The sequence below is a fragment of the Pocillopora verrucosa genome, chromosome 2 (assembly GCF_036669915.1).
Source record: "Pocillopora verrucosa isolate sample1 chromosome 2, ASM3666991v2, whole genome shotgun sequence".
NCBI classification, from domain to species: Eukaryota; Metazoa; Cnidaria; class Anthozoa; order Scleractinia; family Pocilloporidae; genus Pocillopora; species Pocillopora verrucosa.
The window spans coordinates 8,204,323-8,224,002 of NC_089313.1; the positions used below are offsets into that span (position 1 = coordinate 8,204,323).

Below are 19,680 nucleotides of genomic sequence, written 5' to 3' on the forward strand. Positions count from 1 at the left end.
TGTATCACCAGGAAGGAACAGTTATCAAGTTAAAATTTAAAAATACCATCCACAATTCTGTTATTTTCCTTCAGATTGTCTTATCAAAATACATTTTTTTGGGAATTTTATCTTTAAGAAATGTCTGGATTTTACGTTTATTGTTTAGTTGACGTGTAAATGTGCTGTTTACTCCCAGAATCATAAAAAGCTACCTTAAATTAAATTAACATCAGATTTATAAGGCAGTCTATTGACTGCTAAAGATTACCCGAGAACTTAAGCATGCGCACTGGTTTCATCTGCCGCTCGCCATTTTCTCCCGGTATTGCAAGTTCGCTTTGTCCATCTTCCGAGAAGCTTTCTTCTTCTAATATCAGCAACATAGGGATCGTTAGAAGTGCACGTATGAGCATACAAGTGTATGAAGAACATTATATGAACAAACCAGGAGTGATTGGACAAAACTATTTAAAAGATACGACACCTCGGTGACATTAAGCATTTAAGTTATTGAACGCTGTCATACCATCCTTGTTAAGGTTAGAATTACTTTACCTTTTTTGTTTCCTTTATATCGTTACCTTGGTTAAACGTCAGTTGCAAATAATTTAGGTTCTTAAATAGTTCTTTCGAAAAGCACGACTGATATTGACAATAAATACGTTAGAAAATTAATTTCAAACAAAAATAGTTTAAATCATTTTCAGTTTTATTTCCTTCTTCATTTTTCATTCTCTCGTTTTTGTATTAAAAAGCAGTAGTTACCATCTGTTTCTTCTTCATCACTGCTGTCTGGTATTTCATCTGAAAGTGAAAAGACCAAACAAATGTGTCTGTCAATATCACGCTGTTTAAAGCAACGTCCACACTAATCCTGGGTTAACTGCTAACACAAACTAAACGTACTTTCAACAACTAAGTCCGACAAAACATACATCAATAAGAGTTCAACAATAAACGAATTGTCACAACGTTTTATTGGAACATCGGGTTTTCCCCATCTGAAAGATACCTTAAAAACATCATACGTAGATTATGGACTGCAACTGCAAGCTTGATAAATTTTGAGTGTCAAAGAGAACGGACAGTTATCTACAATATAGACATAAATTTGGTCGAAGAAAACAGACCATAGAGGACAGAGAGAGAGAGAAAAACACAGTCAGCTTGCTGGCAAGCCAAATCAAATATACGAACAGACACCACTTACCAATTCCTTCTCCAGTGCCATTCATCATCAAAGTCATTTCACTTTCATCTGAAAAACAATAGCCAAACAATATTTTAACCTCTATCCAAACTGGTTAATCAGGCAAGATGATTTAAGTGCAGAGTGAACATTATAACGTATGTTTAAATCAAATAATGCTATAGGGGCTACATAATTTTATCAATTAATAAATTTAGTAGATAAGTAAATACTTTATTTAAAGACGGTGTTTCCATTCAGGTACAATTTCTCAAAGGATAAAAACGCTAACTACACTAGCTAAGAAATGGCTACTAGCAATAAAATCGATAAACCTGCTTTACAACGGTGTCGTGTAAATACCGGATAGTGCTACATGATCTCGCTTTGAAAAGTGTGGTTTTTCAATTTCGTTTTGAAATCGTTAAGAGAGTTCGATTGTTTTATCGCTTAAAGCAGGCTAGTTCATAACACAGCCCATCTATGGCTAAAACTTCGTTTACAATAATTAGTGCGAGGTTGTGGGATAGATAGCTTGCATTCAGCATTTTATGAGCAGTTACCATTGCGCAGACAAAAGCGAGAACTCAAGCAATTCTGAGTCTGGTTATTGACGGTGTTATACATCATAATTTATTGACAGTTTGATTAATTGATACTCTTGAGCTGCTCTTACCAGCGACTTTCTCCACAAAGTTAGAAGGTACAAATCCTCTCTGGCCATTCATCAGTTCACCCAAAAAGTATCCATCCTATTATTCAAGAAAATCAGTAATTGGAAAAGTTTTTACTTTGCGTTTTCCTATCTGGGAGTTTAAGAAAACCGCGACGAGGTCTACAAGGGGTCTGGCACTGATAAAGCCAGACCCCGGTAACCTCTCACCGACTCGTCTTCAATCTTTCCGCGGGTGGAGAAATGCGCGTCGTGCAGGGGTGGTAATGAGGGCTGCTTGCAGGCTAGGTTACCTCGCATTCCATCCAAGGTTGAAGAGCTATAATACACACACCTGGATAAACTCCAGCGAGATTGATCCATAGGTTTCTATGCCAATTTTATCTTCTTTTTTTTTCGCTACATGGCTGGGCACCTTTCAATCTTCAGAGCTGCATGCAGATAAATCAAGTAATTTGTATTTCCTACCTCATCCATCTCGCCAAAGACATACAAATAATCTCCAGCCTGGAATGCCAGCTCCATATCAGGATTCTCATTTGGTGAGTGTTGATAAGGGTCATAACTGTACCTTGCAATATAGACAGCAAGTTTCTCTTGAATGGCTGGATCCACATCACTGTTATCGCCTTCAAGATATCTAACGTCCAGTGCCTCCTCTTCTGCACTGAACCCATTGTTGGTACCTGTTAAGATGTCTTTACTGCTTGCTGGCATGGCATTATGCACATTCAGTTTACCTGATACAAATCAATTGATTGTCATCAGTGCATAACAATAGTAGTAATAATACAATAGTAACAATAATAGTAGTAGTACTAGTACTAATACAAGTAACAGTTATAATCATGATCATGATGATAATGGAATTCAGTAGTGGACAATACGTGAGGTGACTCTTCCTGTCTACTGTTTCCACGTTGACTGTTGGTTTTTGCGGGGGAAGGAAAACCGGAGGAGCCCGAGAAAAACTCCTGAGAGCGAGGACGGCAACCAAGAACAAACTAAACCCACATGGGACACGCGCCATGTCTGGGAATCGAACCCAAGCCACAGCGGTGGTACGTGCTCCCACCAGTGTGTCATCCATGTTCCCCAAAGCCCCCGTCTCCCCGTGTCTTGTTGTTGTTTTGGCCAAAAGCTAAAAAATCAAGCCTGATATGGCCTTTCAGGCAAGTAGTGATTGTCTTAAAAAGCAGACAGGTCTTTGCTCACTTAACCCTTTAACCCCTAAGAGTGACTAACATCTAATTTCTCCTTACAATATCAACCCTGAATCACACACTACGGTCGTGAGAATGAAGGAGATCATTGCCAACTAAAGAAGCTCTTGATTGTTGACCAACTCTCCTTGTCAGAACCCTTGGAAATGTGGAGGGAGTAGTATGGAAAATATACATTCTGATGTTACGTAGTTAGGGGTTATAGATCTACCAACATGCAGGGTTCGAAACTAACGTGTGTTCTATTGCCCGGGTCATGTAAAATTTGGCTTGGGCAACTGAAATCTTCAGGCCAGTTGCCCCAGTGGGCAACTGGCTTCCTCCATGCAGGGCAACTGCTGGAACTTGGAAGTAATAATAAAAATAATTTAAATCACTTAGAAATAATAAAGAAAACAGAAAACCAAGAAAAGTTGTCTTTTTGTATGTAGCTAAACAGTAAAAGCACCTTGATTTTCAACGCTCGTCAGGGAGTGAGATCGCAAATGCGTCACTCATGTCAGCGGTACACTTCATGAGAGGATGCACAGAAAGATCTTGAATGCACATGTGTTCAAAATGGCGGGTAAAATGTCAGTGGGCAACTACCTTTTAGAACAGGGCAAGTACAGTTTTTGGGGGGCAACTAAAAATTAAATGGCAGTTGCCCACTGGGGCAAGTTACCTCAAAAGTTAATGCCGAACCCTGAACAAGTATAGTGGATAATGTGATCCAACATGACATCCTAACCCAGGATGATTAAACTGAAGAGGAATGGCACGAGACTGAAATTCGTCTCGTCTCAATAAAGAAAATCAGTGTACTCTCACCAATAGGCTGTAGTGTAGAGGGCTCAGCTTGTTCATCTTCAGGAGCAGAGCTGTCTGGCTGATTATCCTCTAAGTCACCCAGGTCTCCTTCAGCCATGCTGGCCATATCTTGACTAGCCTCACTGCCGGCTCTTTCCATTGTGCTGATGGAGCTGCTAGTATCTTCATCTGCTTCTGCTTGATCAATGCGCCGGTGCAAGTCATCAAAATCCAAATCAGATCTTTCAGGTTTCTGTTCTGTTTCTACATCATCCCCTGGATCTGCATATGCTTTTTCTAGCAAATAGAAATATAAGAAAAAAATACAGTGACTCCTCATTTAACCTGTATTTAAAGGAACAATATCACATCCTGAAACTATACATTGGTCAAATGCACTGCATGAAATGCAGGCCCGTACTACGATCAGTAGTCTACTGCCATCTACTTTTAATATGAGGTTGATGGCCTTCCTAAAAATGTCACCATGGCTAAATTAAAACCTACCAGAACGCCGTTTGTTTTTCTCTCCATTAGCAGGAAGTGAGAAACAAAGCTGATAACACCCATTTTGAAAACACAATGCAAATCATACTTAAATCAAAATGCCATACCACTGAGTGGATCATCTTCACTATCAGATGCTGCTAATTGATTAATTCTTGAAGCCAGTGACTCTAATATATCCTCTGATGCTGGAGTATTGGTGTCTTCTCCTGCAACAGGTTGGGGCTTGCTGGAGTTGACAAGGAAAGACTCAACCTTTTCTTCGAAAGTAGCCGACTTGGTTGGCATGATCTGAGATGACAGTACATCTGCAGCATCACTAGAAAGTTTGCGAGGTGGTTGTGGACTTTCTTTAAGTGAAGGCTGACCTTTGACCGCAATGCCTATGGTTTGATATAAGTGAAAGATGTCACGGGAAGTACACAGCACTCTCAAAGACAACCTCCAGTAATTTTACCTTTCTGGATCTGTCCAATATTGCATTTGTACAATTTAAGACAAGGTGTTCTGTTATTTTCACTGTAATGTGCACAAAGTTACTGGTTAATGATTCAAGCAGTGGAAGGGAGATGACTTATTGATTCGTATTATAAAAAAATTTAAGTAAATGCATTCCGAAGTCAAATGTTACCAAGAATTCAGGCATGGTTTGAGCTTAAGTGTAGCCCTAAGAAAAAGACTCTTGATGCCTTGGTGTGCACCAGATTCTTTGGTAGGTTGTCTGGATCAGGGTCATTAGAGTTCTAAAAATACATCTACTTTCATAGTGGCACTTGATAAGATTTGTAAATACACAACAAGTTTAACCCTTTAACCCACAGATCAAAATTTGTAATTCTCCTTACTGTCAACCATACAATTCTTATAATGTTGGTTCAGAGAATATAGTATTGGATCAACTACATGTGATTATACCTCTCGTTGATATTGTACTGATATTGTAAGGAGAAATTCTGTCCCAGTGGCTCAGGGGAATTAAAGGGTTAAATGTAACCATCACTTTTAAGGTTTCCCTCAAAACTGCAAGTGGTCCTTATGTAATAAATGAACTCCAGCTCAGGAATACTACCTTACAGAGAATGGTTTAAGTGGTTACACTAGCTAGCCTGAATTTGATTTAGAAATTACCAATAACATTCTGTTGAAGTTTTACCTTTAAAGTCTTCTACAGCGGGAATTTCTTTGTTGAATGTTTCAATTGTAGTCTGAGTTGATCTGTGACAAACTTCTTCTTTTCTCCTGTTACTGTCCCTTTCCATCTGTTTTCAGTTCATCCATCTCTTTTTTGAGGTTAATGTTATTCTTTTCAGCCTCAATGCACTTCTGTTCCAAACTACGCACAGTATCTTCTAGTGATGTCACAGCCATCTCCTGAGCTCGTTGGCTTCCTCCTGTATCTGTATAAATATTGGAAGCAAAGTAAGCAAAGACTTTAGTCCAAGGGATTCCCGTCATTCTACAATTTCTCAGCTACAAAAGAACATGCCGTATTCCAACTTTACCTGGGCGTGTAAATTTATTTAATAATTAGAGATCATAGGAACAGACCATAATCTTTTAGTTTAAACAGTTACTGGTACATGTACATTTCAAAGAGCATAAGAGAATTATTTTGGTACCGATTTGAGGAACACGGGTGCTAAGAGCAGCACTACTGCTGATAATGCACTATGGTCAGTTCATCTGGGTGAAAGTAAAACTGGTCTACAGAAAAGGTACCGTTGTTCCTGAAGAAGTGACTGGTATGTTTTGACACCCAGACAGCAGTCAGCTTTAGAGTCAAACAAGGAGTTGTTAGGCACTTATAATTGTAAAAACGCTGGCTTGTGAGAACTGGTTGTCAGTTTATAATGTCATTATTTTCATGACTCAAAACTATCTAGTGTTGGTCCTTCATTGGTCAGTTTTTTTTGATCAATCAGTAAAAGTTACGTTTTTGTGCTCTATTTTTGCTTTGACTGTTTTCGTTTAATGTTGCCATGAGTTTTTTTTAAAGGTGCTGGTAGTTGTTGACATCTGATTGAGAAAGGAATCGTCCTTCTGGATTAATGAAAGTTAAATGTTTAATTTCAATTTCAAGGAAGTGTGTCATAAGCAACATGAGTCCTGAAACAATGGTTCTAAAACAATTGAGGCCATACTCATCTAAACCTGTTTGTGTGAAGTTGTCTAATTTTTCCTTCTTCCCTCTCGCTTAAGTTTTTCAAGACTGGCCTTAAGATGTTCCTTCTCTAGGCGTCATCTTTTGTTGCTCATAGCTTAAGAATCCTGGTCCACAGAAAAAACCAATTTATTACTTTTCAGCTATAAACACATATCACCCTAATCACCTTAGCTTATGTGACAGAGTAGCCGAGTAATTTCATGTGCTTCTTCCCTAAGATGGGCCCTAGGAGAGACTATGGTCCCTAATGTGTGAAAAAATTCTGGCTTAGAGGCCTACCTAGAAATCACTGGGTTGTTGCTTTGAAGAAGGCAGTTTTTTTTAACTACCTGAACTCCACTCTTCCCTCCTCTCCATGCATGTGTGTAATTGGAAATCAGTCTACTATCAGGAACCTAACAACTGGTTAGAGTAACTTGTAATGGGCAAGGGTGTTGCATCCCCAGAGAGGGGATGGGGTGGGGATGGCAGGACTCCTAGTCAACTTCTTGCTACAGAAAAGATGCAAGCTACATCAAAACCTCACCTCCTTAACATGAAGAAGCCCGTTCCAGCTGTGTTTTAATCTGTTGCCCTCCATCTTTCAGCCGGCCACACTTTCACAATCTGAAACCTCAAGTTTTCCTTTACATTACTGAGTTCCTCTTCCATCTGTAACAAAAAAGTCATAACATTTTTTTTTTTTTATCTCTGAGCTATTGCATATGATACATTATAAATTTTCAATTCTGAATATTGCATTTCTAGTGTTCTGATTGGTTTGCTCAACTTGGGTTATCAGCTCATATTCTAAGTCACCTTGCATGGAGATGCATTGCACCAACTGCTGCAGGCTGAAAAAAGACCCTAAATATCCAAGCATTCAGGATTTAATGAAATTCAATAAAATAATTATTCCATAAAGGTTTGTTGGATACATGATAGGTTCTAGCCAACTCAGTGCTACGTGACTCACTGGCTATTTACCCTCTCATATCCAATATCCAATATCCAACACCTGCTCACAGAATAATTGTGAATTAAACTTGCACTACCAGTACCCAATATTTTGCAAACACCCTCATTTAAGTGAACATCAACTCTAGAAAATCTACATTTTAAACACCTGCTTTCTCCAAAATATATACTGTGCAAACAGCTAGTGAGAGCAATAATGTAATTTTGCCAAGCATTCCAAAACCTTAAGCAGTACCTGCATTCTATCTAAAACAAACCTGTATTCAGCAGATACATGTACCTTAGATCATAAATTAATTTACTAGCGAGGCTCTTTATTGTGCCTGTTGAGACAGGTCTATGTAAGTACATTTAAAAGTAAACCATGGTTTAAGTAAAGCACAGAGCACAAAATCTTCAAACAGATCAAGTAATACATAAAAAAATGTTCCTACAAGTTAAAAATCAAAGATCTACCTCTTCTAATTCTTCCATCTTTTTCGTCATTTCTGCATTCTTCTTCTGAAGCATGGTGCATTTGGCAGCAAATCGTTCTCTTTCATGTTCCTATTTATAAAATAACATTTTCCAAGGTAAATTTCCAAGGTATTTAAAACATATTAATTAAAAAACCAGACACTTTACAACTGTGTAAACTGACGTTAATGGTCTCAAGTGGAGTGAGAGTGGGGCTAAGTGGTTGGAATACTGGATTCAATTTGGACTTGAGGTCCTATGTCCAAGTCTTGGGTAGCCTGTGAGCTAGCTCTCCAGAGGTTCCTGGGGTGTAGGTAAGGTGTGAAAGAGAGATTGTAATCATGTCTCAGAACTCTGAATTTCAGCATCCAAAAAGTGGACACAAAATGCTGATTTGGCCAATTTGATCTGGTGATGACGTGATATTTCCTTTGAGATCTGACTGGGCAGATTTTAAATCAACACCCTTGGGATGCAAAGGGTACTGGGCAGGGAAAAGAAAAAAGAAAGCTTACTGGCTGGTATGGGTCATAAAGAGGTTGCATCAGAAAATGTTGATAAAAGCAGTAAGTGTTGATGTCAACAATCAAGAAAATTGAACAAAGCAGTTTCAGCAGTGTTTGCAGAAAATTTGTGTGCGTCATTACGTATGCTCTTTGAGTTAATCACACAAAAAAAAAACCATACTTTGCATGAACAATCCAACCTGGTTTAACAACCAAAATTATTAAATTATTGAAAATAGTCTTATTTCAAAAGAGATAACCACAGAGTTTTAAGCCTCATTTTTTTTTTTCAGTCTTGATGAATTCTTTTAACATACAGCACTTTGATTAATAATATTTTTCTCTGAAAAATGCAAGAAAGCCTTCCAACACAAAAGATACCATCATTGCTTCATTGCTATAAGTATCCGTTAACATTGATAATGAAAGCTAAAGGCAAACACCCACATACATGAAAATATCAAATAAAAACTTGAGACAAAATCATAAGTTAAATTCTTAGTGGCCGTATGTTAATATATCACCATCATTACCATGCCTTCATCTTAAATTTCTGCACCTACATTTCAAGTATTAGATTTAACTACTTTTTTCAGGGGTGGGAAGCTTCACCAAGTTCTCAGTCCACAATCAATGTAGGATTCATTTAATAATTTTTTTTTACAATATTATCATGAAAAAATTATTTAATGAATCCTACACAAAATTTACATCTACAGGTAAACAATAACTTATCAACTGCTTTCCTCTCGTCGTAACTCCCTTAAAAGTGCAACTGATTCCAAAGAAAGCTAATATTAAGATTTTCTTCAAAAAAAAAAAAAAAAAAAGAACTTCACCAGCAATGCAAAATAGGATCAAATGTAATTTGTACTTTATAAAAGACATAATGTTTACACAGACCTGCCATTACGGAGTTTTGTCTTGCCTTAATTAATGGCAACTTAAAATAATTAAAGCTCTAACTAGTTAGCCTTTCAGCAGGGAGAGCAAAGTGGAGTGCTGCTGTTCTCACATTCTTTACGAATTGGCTAGCAGTGCAGTAAGAAATATGTGATTCAAAAGTAGTGGTTCAAAATATTACAGTGCTGTGGTTCTCCAATAGGAAAACATACATCCATCCATGTTACAGAGGCAATTTGAACATTGCAGCCTAGAATTTCCAACATACACCTCAACTCTGATAATATGAATACTACATTATATTAATTGCTGGCAACACTAACAAGGTGTCTCACTGGTGCAGAATGCCATAACAGCTATTGCAACCTACATATTATGCCATGAATGGCCAATTAAAAGAGCCACACAAAAATTCAAAATCCAATGCTTGAGAAGAAAAGAAGTAATTTACCAGTTTGGAACATTTTGTCTGTTTTTCCTCTAAGTCACTCACAAGCTTATGGTTTTCCTTCTCTTTCTCCTTCAGCTCCTCTGCCTGCAGAAATAGCATTCTTATCAATTCCAAACATCCCAGCACCAAAGTAAACCTTCTGGTGTATATTCAACATTCACATACAGGATGAGCTCCCCTGATAAATAAATAATTAATAAGCAAAAACCCACCAGCAAACTAGTAAATAATGAAACAAAAATGCAATAGCAAAAGTCTGCATCCCCTAGTAGCTAACAATAAACACCTGCTGAAGTATTTCAGTTTAGTAACTCTCTTAATCAGCAGTGAACAAAATGCACAGTTTGGCCACTATAGCAATCCAAATGAGATTAATCAATGAAAGAAACATAAGGCTTTAGCAAATTTATTCACCACAAGAAAAAATACCACAAAACCCATTCAAGATCTCCTAGTGATGGTACATGTAGATCAAGTCATTATGACCTGCAGACTACTTCAGTGTATAAAATTACTGCCATGTATAAGCAACGGTTAATACCGTATCTCTAAGACTTGGTCTCCCTTTTCAAAACTTGTTACTGAAAATCAAATTTATTCATTCACCTAATACATTATTACATGACATAACCCTCTTGAGAGGCGCTTTGGATGGAAAGCCAGTATTAGCATACCTCCCACATAAACAAGTGTACTACACAATATCAACTCCAATCTTTTCATTCATTTGCATCTTCCATTTTCCACCAAATCAGAAGGAAAGGGAGATACACACGGCTATTACGAATTTGTACAGATCCAGACATCATTATCTATAAGTTATATCAAATATGCCGCAATTTTCATCAACAAAATCACTTCACTTGCATTGGTGATTTTGTGTCAACATTTGACACACAATAAATATTCTAATTTCACTAATTTTTTGGACAGAAAAAGAATTCTTCAGTTAAGCTTAGGCAAGTTGTAATTTCATTTACAAACAGACAGGTGTAAAACAAGAAAACTATCTCTGTTCTGACCTAAAATTTACAGTGTACCACAATATTAATTCATGTGAGTAAAATTCTTTGCAAACACTAAACTACGAAAGATCAGACACCCTACATGATACCTTTAGAAAAGAAACAGGCATTACAAGTATTAATTCACTTTGCTAACACATTAACTTCCCATGATCATTTTAAGTATACGTAATGAAAGAGCATAAACTTCCGAAAAGGAACATTTTTCAGATGGAGTTAACTTGATAGGCGAGCTGCACTGAACAGTACCACACATACACATGGAAAATATTTCACATCAATAAACAAAACAATGAAGGATATAAATCCAACACAAGTGATCTAAAACGTTAATTCCTTAACCTACCAATTTCAAGCTTTCAGCCTCAGCCTTTTGCAGTTGAACCACTGAAGTTTTTAAATTATTGTTCTCATCTTCCAACCTGCTGAGTATTTCAGTCTTCTTCTTGATTTCAGAAGCAAGATCACCTGACAGTAGCAGAGGACTAGGTTCACGAGAAGAATCACCATTGGAAATTTGTCTCTCAAGCCACAACCTCTCCTTGGCTGACTGACGAATTATGGATTGAAGCTCTTCAACTTTTTCTTGCTGTAAAAAACATGAACAGTGATAACAGTCACAATTACACTAAGTTTTGTCTAGAAAAGTTTTTTGTCTCTACTGATGAGGGTCATCTACTACAGTAACGATCCAGGATTGAAAAAATGCCTTTCATCAAAGGTGAAAACCAGCTCAGAGTAAGAGGGTGAGCAAGAATACCCATAACCAAATGAGGAAAGCTCAATAAGATGCACTGCAAGTGCTGATTGTTCCCACTCACTATCCTTCCAAATGGTTCTCATTAAACAAATTAGAGCTTAATTCATTGCCTGCCAATGATACCAAAAGACAAACCAAGACCAAAATATTGAGAGTTTACCAATAGTTTAACAGTATTGCCATTGAATGCACTATTGAAACAAAATTTAAAACAACTGTTTAAGACAAACAGACTTACTGGGATTAGAAGGATTAAAAATGTTACTAGTGGAGTGCAAATGACAAGATAAATCTTTAACCACAACAAAAGATAAATGCCACCTGAAATAGGTTATCCACCATCCAATATTATAGAATCAATACAAGGAACTATCATTAATACAAGGATCATAAACATCCTTACATGTATGTTACAACATGGAGTAAAGTTTACAACAGAATTATGAATATTCTTTCCTCTGAGTCTGTTACCAATTTTTGGACTTACTATTGTCCAGAGCCCAGTTGTTGAAGGGGCCCATAATGCTATCCAACAGATAACTCAGTATTCAGCAGATAAAGGTTAACAAAACCTGCTGCACTATCAACTGGGCAGGGATTTATCCATTCAATAGTATTAACCACTCTTTGGGAAACGGGGACCAGGATAAGAAGAAATAAGTAAATTACTGATATTTTCAATCATCTCTTCATGTAGCATTTTGAGACATAGGTGTAACTCTCTGCTTTCAGAGGCAAAAAAATAACACTGTGTATGAACTGTGCCAAATTGTCAAAAGCTTAAGACATCTTAACCAAATGTAACTAGATTCACCTGAGGCTCTATAATGGTTAAGGTAAAACAAAACGCTTTTAGTAAAGATATGGAGCTTCTCTTCCACAGAAAATAACAATTTCCTAAATGGGCAACACCATGAATTATTTCTGATGCGAGGCCATAAATATTTCTAGATATCTTGCTAGTAAATTGGAACGCATAACTTTAACAAATGTTTTTGTGAAACTAGTGATACCTCTATGATAAGACAGCACATGGAATGAATTTTGGAAAAGTAAACCTTAAGTTACTTTTAGCCTTTAATTATCCTTATTGCATCAACATTAAATAAAGATACATAGTCTTTTTGTGTAACAATAAACATTCACAGCCTAACTTTCCTAACAGTACTACAATCTTTTTATATTAGCAGCCAAAGGAATTAAAACTGAAATCATAACTGGCTGAATTTTGAATCCTCCAGGTTGACTCAAAATTTTTCTTATTTCTGTGCTCATAAGAAATACATCATGGTCATGAGATATTTTTGGTAGATCTCACAAACAAAAACATGTAACCATCAATAATTCTCTATCATTAGAAACAATATCAACAGATTTCATACAACAACACAAGGCTTCAATAAAGAAATTCAACAAAATTCATACCATCGTAGAGCACAACTCTATAGAAACTTCAACTTCTTTTTGCTGCATTAATGTGGAATTTGTTTTAAGAGCACACATCCCAGAGAATCACTTCAATAACTTGTTATGAAAATATTTTAAATTGTTGAAAGCTTCTGGAAGTTCTACATATTTTCCATCGCAAAATAGAAAAACCCTGTTTCCTTTCCTCCAACAGTGCAGTACCTCTTTCCTGGGCTTGGACGAAACAAGATTGCCTTTCCTTGCCTTCAGGCGATGCTTTAACATGGCTGCTTTCCAATTCAAATGATCAAATTTAGCATGCCTTCAATAATTGTGACTCAAACCACAAGATTGTATTCTTTGAATATCAAAAAAAAAAAGCACTTTGAGCAATATAGACCCCCTCTCACTTAAAATGTAAATCAGTGTTCTTCCAAAGCATGCTGTAACTAAAGAAAAGGACTCTTGAAAATCAAGAAACAGTATAATCTCAGATATAAGAGCAGAGTCCATAAAGACTTCCTCTACTTGATTATATTTACACCATGATTAAATATCCAGAATAGAGAAGTGTAATAATATCTTGATGATATTCAAGAGAGTGTCATATGGTTCTGGAATGAACTTTGACTGGAAATGAAATATCATGTTTAATGAACACGGAGTGTCAATGTTTTCAGTAAGTGAAGATTTTGTGACCAATGTTCAGCAAATAATTAATGTTATCCTAGTGGTTGATCATCTTCTTTACTATACAGTAGTTACATGCTTGACATCCAAATAATGGATTAAACAAAGCATGGTCATGAGGCTAAGATGGAAGCCTGGAAATAGAAGTCTACCACAATGCAGCAACTTTACCTATATCTCATTCAATTAGCTAGCTCAACTTTTAATACATGGACATGTCCAGTACGAAGACAAGATGCATGTAAAAATGTCAGTTGCACAAAATTTGACAGCTCTTTCCCCAACTACCTATGCATCATAATCACCTAAAAACACTCAATTTTGAAACCCAATTAAGTTTAGACTTGTCCTGTATTTGGGACTGATGAAAAGGTTCTGAGGGAAAGGAACAGGACGCAGATTTTACACACCACATGATGGACAACATTTCAATTTTGGTTCCATCAATAATTTTTTTAGACATTGTTGCCCATGACATAAATGTGCTTGAAGACAGATCAGTTCTAAGAGAAAGATATGTTTCCATCCTAGCATATCAAGCTGAAAAGGTCTTAAACTTTCCTCAAAATGTGCATCTTGTTTCTCTCTCTCTTTTTTTTTTTTAATCTTTCAAATCAGTTTGGTTCTTATTCCATTTCAGACCATGATGATGAATTCAATATAACCACAAAGAAAACCAGAATGGTACACATGCACACTTTTCTCAACTTTCAACTATAACTATTAAAATCATGACACATACCGGGAAATCTGGACCATTCTTTTGTGTTGATATCTCTTTTTTCAGTTCATCCAGTTCTTTTTCCTTAGACAACAATGCTTTAGCATGTTCAGCAAGATCCTTGGCTCTCTGTCTTGCATACATCTTTTTCACATGCTCCACCCCAGCACTGTTAGAACTGTTCTCCTCCACCAATTTCTGAGAAACATGGGATAAAGCAGCATTCAGTTTAAAGTCAAGAGTAATCTGGGGTTGCTTTTGCTCAATTTACCAAATTATACTCTTTGATTGAACCTCATAGTCAATCCTGTAACATCATCTATAGCACATCCATAATTTTTTATTCACAAATGTGAGAGAACCCCCTATAACACAAGATAATTTGGTTTTATTAACTGATTTAACTTACACCACTTATCCTTACAACACAATCAAGTAACAAGTAACAAAGAATGAAAGAGAATTTTGAACTTCAGCCTGTACATACTTGAGCCTGAACTTTCTCTTCCTGAAGTTTCTTTGCCTTTTCCTCCAACTGTCGTGCAATGGACACAAGCTCAGAATTCCTCTTCTTGAGTTTCTTTATTTTTTCTTCTGCCACAAAAGTTGCTTTCAGGTTTCCACTCTTAGATGACTCTTTCTGAAAAATAAATAGTGATAAAGATTTCAAAAATAAAGATCAGACACCAGTCCCTGCAGCCCCTTCAACAGGCACAAACATTTGAATCTGGCAAGCCAGATGACCTGAAGGCACCTTTCATACAGCTGAAAAAAATTACACTTAATTATCTGTATATAAACATTTTACCCATAACATGGTAAAAAAAAATGTTCCTTTAAGGAAAATGTTGTTTTCAGCTGGAAAGCATTGATCACACTCTAATCACTGGAAATAACATTCTACAGAAGTTGTTTCAAGTATGTGTACATAGTTTTGAAATTTAGTATCTTCATGAAAATTACCTTGGAAAGCTAGTGAGATCATATTAATGATATAATCCCTTAAGAGAGGAGAACTCTTAGCATACACTTCTTTCAACTTCCTTTCAAAAATATCTTTGATAACACAAGCTAATATTTTAACCCACTGCATGGGTCACACTTGGAAAATGTTTTCCAAAATGTTTACTTTTTTAAAATCTGTTGTCAAGGGACACTTCCAGGTGTGAACCTAAGAAGATACAGCTGTAACTGTCATCACTTATCAGTGAAACTTTGTCAATATGAAACATGATCAATTTGAAAACATGCTGGTACCTCTCACAATTTCATGCTTTTTTTTCAAATCATGGAAACTCTCTTCAATGATTGACACTGCAACTTCAACAGGACATATGATTGCAAAATCTTTTTTTCCAAGCATGCTGCTTGCTATCCATGGGTTTCATAAATATCAAACCCTTGAGTTTGATAAAGGATCACATTCTAGTGGCATCATTTGTTAATTTAAATATTAATACAACAAACTTGCGGACAACATGTGAAAAACCCTGATGAAACCCTCACACTCATCTTTGAAATAGTACATCTAGTTTCTGGTCTACTTCAGTTCTCAATGTGTCTAGACACTGACAGTCACCTTGCACTAGTGCAACCCTACTCCTTTGAATAGTTGTGGTTACCCATTTTTGTGGTCTTTTTCCGTAGAAAAGTAGAGACCTTTCCCAAGCACAACTCATGCCAAAGTGTTGTCAAGTTCTTTTCCCAATAAAGGGACGCATAAAAATACAAGTACATTGAGTTTAAGCCGAAATAAAAGGAGTTTTCAAAAACTGCATAAATTGTACAGGAATTCACATAATATATTGAGAGTATCTTATCCTCAAGTCTTACAAAAGCTAAATGGAGACCTGAAGAAGTACAACTCAACCGCCTCCACACAAACATATTTCAACTGTACATCACATGAAAATTATTTTCCTTTGAGAAAATGCTTGTCACAATTTTTCCATTTAGACTCTTTATTCAATAACGCAACAGCTACTACATGACAACATGGGCGAAATCAAAATGGCGGGTCCGATACCACGTTTTTTCCCACAGGTCCGATGGGAGCGCGTGGTATGACGTAATATGACATCCCCCTTTCTACCGATGTAATAATAATAATAACGACAAAAAAAAAATGGAACTTATCATATCTCCAGAACATTACAATACTGGTTGAAAGGATATCCCTCCTGTGCTTATACTTATAAGTCTATTCTTTAGTGTCTCTACTGTTATAGATCCAGCCTTTGTGCAGGTGTCACAGTCCTCCCAGATCTGGTCACATATCCTCCAGCTATGTCTGAGGGTCCCTGGGGGATGTTGTTCAGTGGCACTGTTTCGCCAGATCCTGGTCTGGGGGCTGCACCGTTTTTGTGCGATGTCTGTGTGTGACTGACTGGGGCAAGACTAGTTGTCTGCTGAGGTATCTCAGAACCTTGGTATACTGGGGTTTCCACCCGCTGGCATTGTGTTCCCCTCACTGCAGTTGTGTCTGGTTTCAGTTGGGCCCGTGTTCTTCGATAGGTGGTACCTGTACTGCTGGATCTGATGATGTAAGATCTTGGCTGTTTGGCGGGTTTTACAATAATGCCAGGTTCCCAGGTTTGTGAGTGGTGGTTGTACGTGCGGATGGGTTGGTCAGCTTCGAATGGCTTTTTGGGTGGTCCTGAATGCTGGTTGTAATAGTGGGCTTGTTTCTCCTGACGGGCTATGAGCTTACTTTTCATGACCTCATGGTGAGAGTGGTTGAGGAGGACTCTATGGCATGCTGGTAATCTAGTTTTAAATTTTCTGTTGGTGAGCAGTTCTGCTGGGGATTTCAGCTGGTGATCCAAGGGAGTGGCCCGGTATGATAGGAGAGCAAGGTACGGGTCCTCTTTATTTTCATCGCACTTTTGGAGAATGTTTTCCACGGTCTGGACCATTCGCTCAGCAAACCCGTTGGATTGGGGGTATAGGGGGGAGCTAGTAATGTGTTCTACCCCGTAGACGTTCATAAAATGCTTGAATTCTGCCGAACTGTACTGCGGTCCGTTGTCGGTCGTCAACTGCGTAGGGATGCCGTGTTCTGCAAAGATGCTCTTCAGATGGTTGATAACTGCAGATGACGTGGTGCTTGTTAGTCTCCTGATGACAGGAAATCTGCTGTATTGATCTGTCAACAGGAGGTATTGCTGCCCTCTAAATTCGAACAAGTCCGAACTGAGTCTTTCCCATGGTCGGTGTGGCGGTTCTGGCTGTAGTATTGGCTCTTTCCTTGCTTTATTTTGGTATTTCTGGCAGGGTTCGCACTGGTTAACTTGGTTGATGATTTCCTTTGTAATTCCAGGCCAGAAAACGGATGTACGTGCTCGTAAAAGGCATTTCTCCTGCCCTAGGTGGCCTTGGTGTATGATGTTCAGGATTTCAGGTCTGAGAGTAGGAGGTATCACGATGCGGTCTCCTTTTAGTACTAAGCCGTCCTCGATGGTCAGCTCTTCTCTGAAATTCCAATAGCCATGTAGCAGTTGGGGGCACTCTTCTCTTTTCTGTGGCCATCCTTCAAAGACCATTTCTTTTAACAGAGACAACACAGGATCCCTCCCTGTTTCGTCACGGATCTGTTGTAGCTTTGTTGGAGTTGCAGGGAGATGTTGTGTGACGTGGTGGACATATATCTCTGAAAGTTGACTGCTGCTAGGGGTAGGCTGGGGGCTGACTCTTGAGAGAGCGTCGGCTATTGGTACATCAGGACCTTTTACGTAGTTGACCGTAACGTCGTATTTCAGGGCTCTCATCAAGAACCTCTGTAATCTAGGTGGGCAACTGGACAGTCGCTTCTTGAAAATCGCCTCAAGAGGTTTATGGTCAGTGTTTACTGTACAGTGCTTCCCAAAAATGTAGTAGTTAAATCTCTCTAGGCCCCATACTACACCAAGTGTTTCTCTCTCAATGTTGCTGTAGTTTTTTTCTGTGTCTGTAAGTGCTTTGGAGGCATAGCATACAGGTTGCCCCTGCTGCAAAAGGACGGCGCCTACTCCTTTCTGGGAAGCGTCAGTTTGAATGACAGACTCGATGTTTGGGTCAAAGTATCTGAGGACTCCCATTGATGTGATTTCCTGTTTGACTTGGTTGAATGAGTCGTCGTGTTCAGGTCCCCATACATATGCGGTGTCCTTCTTGGTAAGTTCTCGCAGTGGTGCTGTGAGGCTAGCCAATCGCCCTGAGTATCTTGTAAGGTAGTTTACGAGGCCTAAGAAGCTTTGGAGGTCTTTGCGGTTCTCAGGTGGGGTCATCTTCTGGATTGCAGATATCTTACTGTCATCTGGTTTGATTCCATCCTGGGTCCATTTGTGGCCGAAAAAGCTGACTTCCTGACATTTGAGCTGTACTTTGTCTTTGTTGAATTTGATTCCCCTTTCCCTGGATCTGATCATGAGGTTTACCATGTTCGCATCGTGCTCTTCCTCTGTAGCTCCGTATATGAATGTATCGTCTGCAATGCCGGTGACTCCTTTCAGGCCCTCCAGTGCTGAATCTAAGTGTTTCTGGAACACATCTTGTGATACAATAAGGCCAAAGGGGAGCCGGGTGAAACGGTATCTCCCGAACGGGGTGTTGAAAGTAGTCAGGTAGGAGCTGGCTTCGTCTAATGGTACATGCCAGTAGCCCTTTTTGGCATCAACTACACTAAAGAATTTGGCACCACTAAGCTGTGTGACTACCTCATCAATTGTTTTGGTGTAGTAGTGTTCGCGTTTTATTGCCTTATTTAGGTCACGTGGATCGAGGCAGACTCTGATTTTGGTGACTTCTCCTTTGCCGTTGGTTGTTTCAGAGAGGACGATGCTATTAACCCAGTCTGTGGGTTCGCTTACGGGTATGAGTACTCCAAGTTCTACCATGGTGTTGATTTCCTTTCTAAACATGTCTCGAAGGTGTACTGGTACGGTACGTGGTGCGTGGATGACAGGTTCAGCATTGGAGTCTAGGGTGATGTGATAAGGTTTCATATTGAAGGTTCCCAGGCCTTCAAAGCAGTCTCCGAAGTTGTTGAAGAAGGTTATCCTGTCCAGTGGAGGGTATGTTTCAGTGTCTAGACGGCTAGGGTATCTGCTGGTCCTTTGGTGCGGTTTGCATGGTCTGTGTTCTTTAAGGCGGGTCTCTTTGTCTTCTTTGGAGGTTTCTAGGCTGCAATTAAATTTTACCAGCTCAAGTTCCTCGCAGGTTTTACAGCCAAGCATTGTAGGTCCTGGTACGTCAGTAACATTGAAAACGACTTCTTTAATGCTGCCATTTTGATGGACG

The 19,680-nt window shown here is 38.3% G+C and overlaps 1 protein-coding gene and 1 pseudogene across 1 annotated transcript in view; one reads left to right on the plus strand and one right to left on the minus strand.

Annotated features, from left to right (window-relative positions):
- Positions 1-19,680, plus strand: part of LOC136279212 (uncharacterized) — a 360,360-nt pseudogene that overhangs the window by 245,711 nt on the left and 94,969 nt on the right.
- LOC131786928 (peripheral-type benzodiazepine receptor-associated protein 1) overlaps positions 1-19,680 on the minus strand; it is a 36,022-nt gene that overhangs the window by 10,634 nt on the left and 5,708 nt on the right. The window contains 19 exon segments of the mRNA XM_066162113.1: positions 251-349; positions 748-786; positions 1,193-1,240; positions 1,848-1,923; positions 2,313-2,584; positions 3,878-4,153; positions 4,471-4,746; positions 5,517-5,628; positions 5,630-5,747; positions 6,515-6,555; positions 6,557-6,631; positions 7,054-7,104; positions 7,106-7,126; positions 7,128-7,178; positions 7,941-8,030; positions 9,801-9,884; positions 11,172-11,414; positions 14,425-14,601; positions 14,891-15,043. Of these exon segments, the coding sequence (XP_066018210.1) occupies positions 251-349; positions 748-786; positions 1,193-1,240; positions 1,848-1,923; positions 2,313-2,584; positions 3,878-4,153; positions 4,471-4,746; positions 5,517-5,628; positions 5,630-5,747; positions 6,515-6,555; positions 6,557-6,631; positions 7,054-7,104; positions 7,106-7,126; positions 7,128-7,178; positions 7,941-8,030; positions 9,801-9,884; positions 11,172-11,414; positions 14,425-14,601; positions 14,891-15,043 (2,302 nt within the window).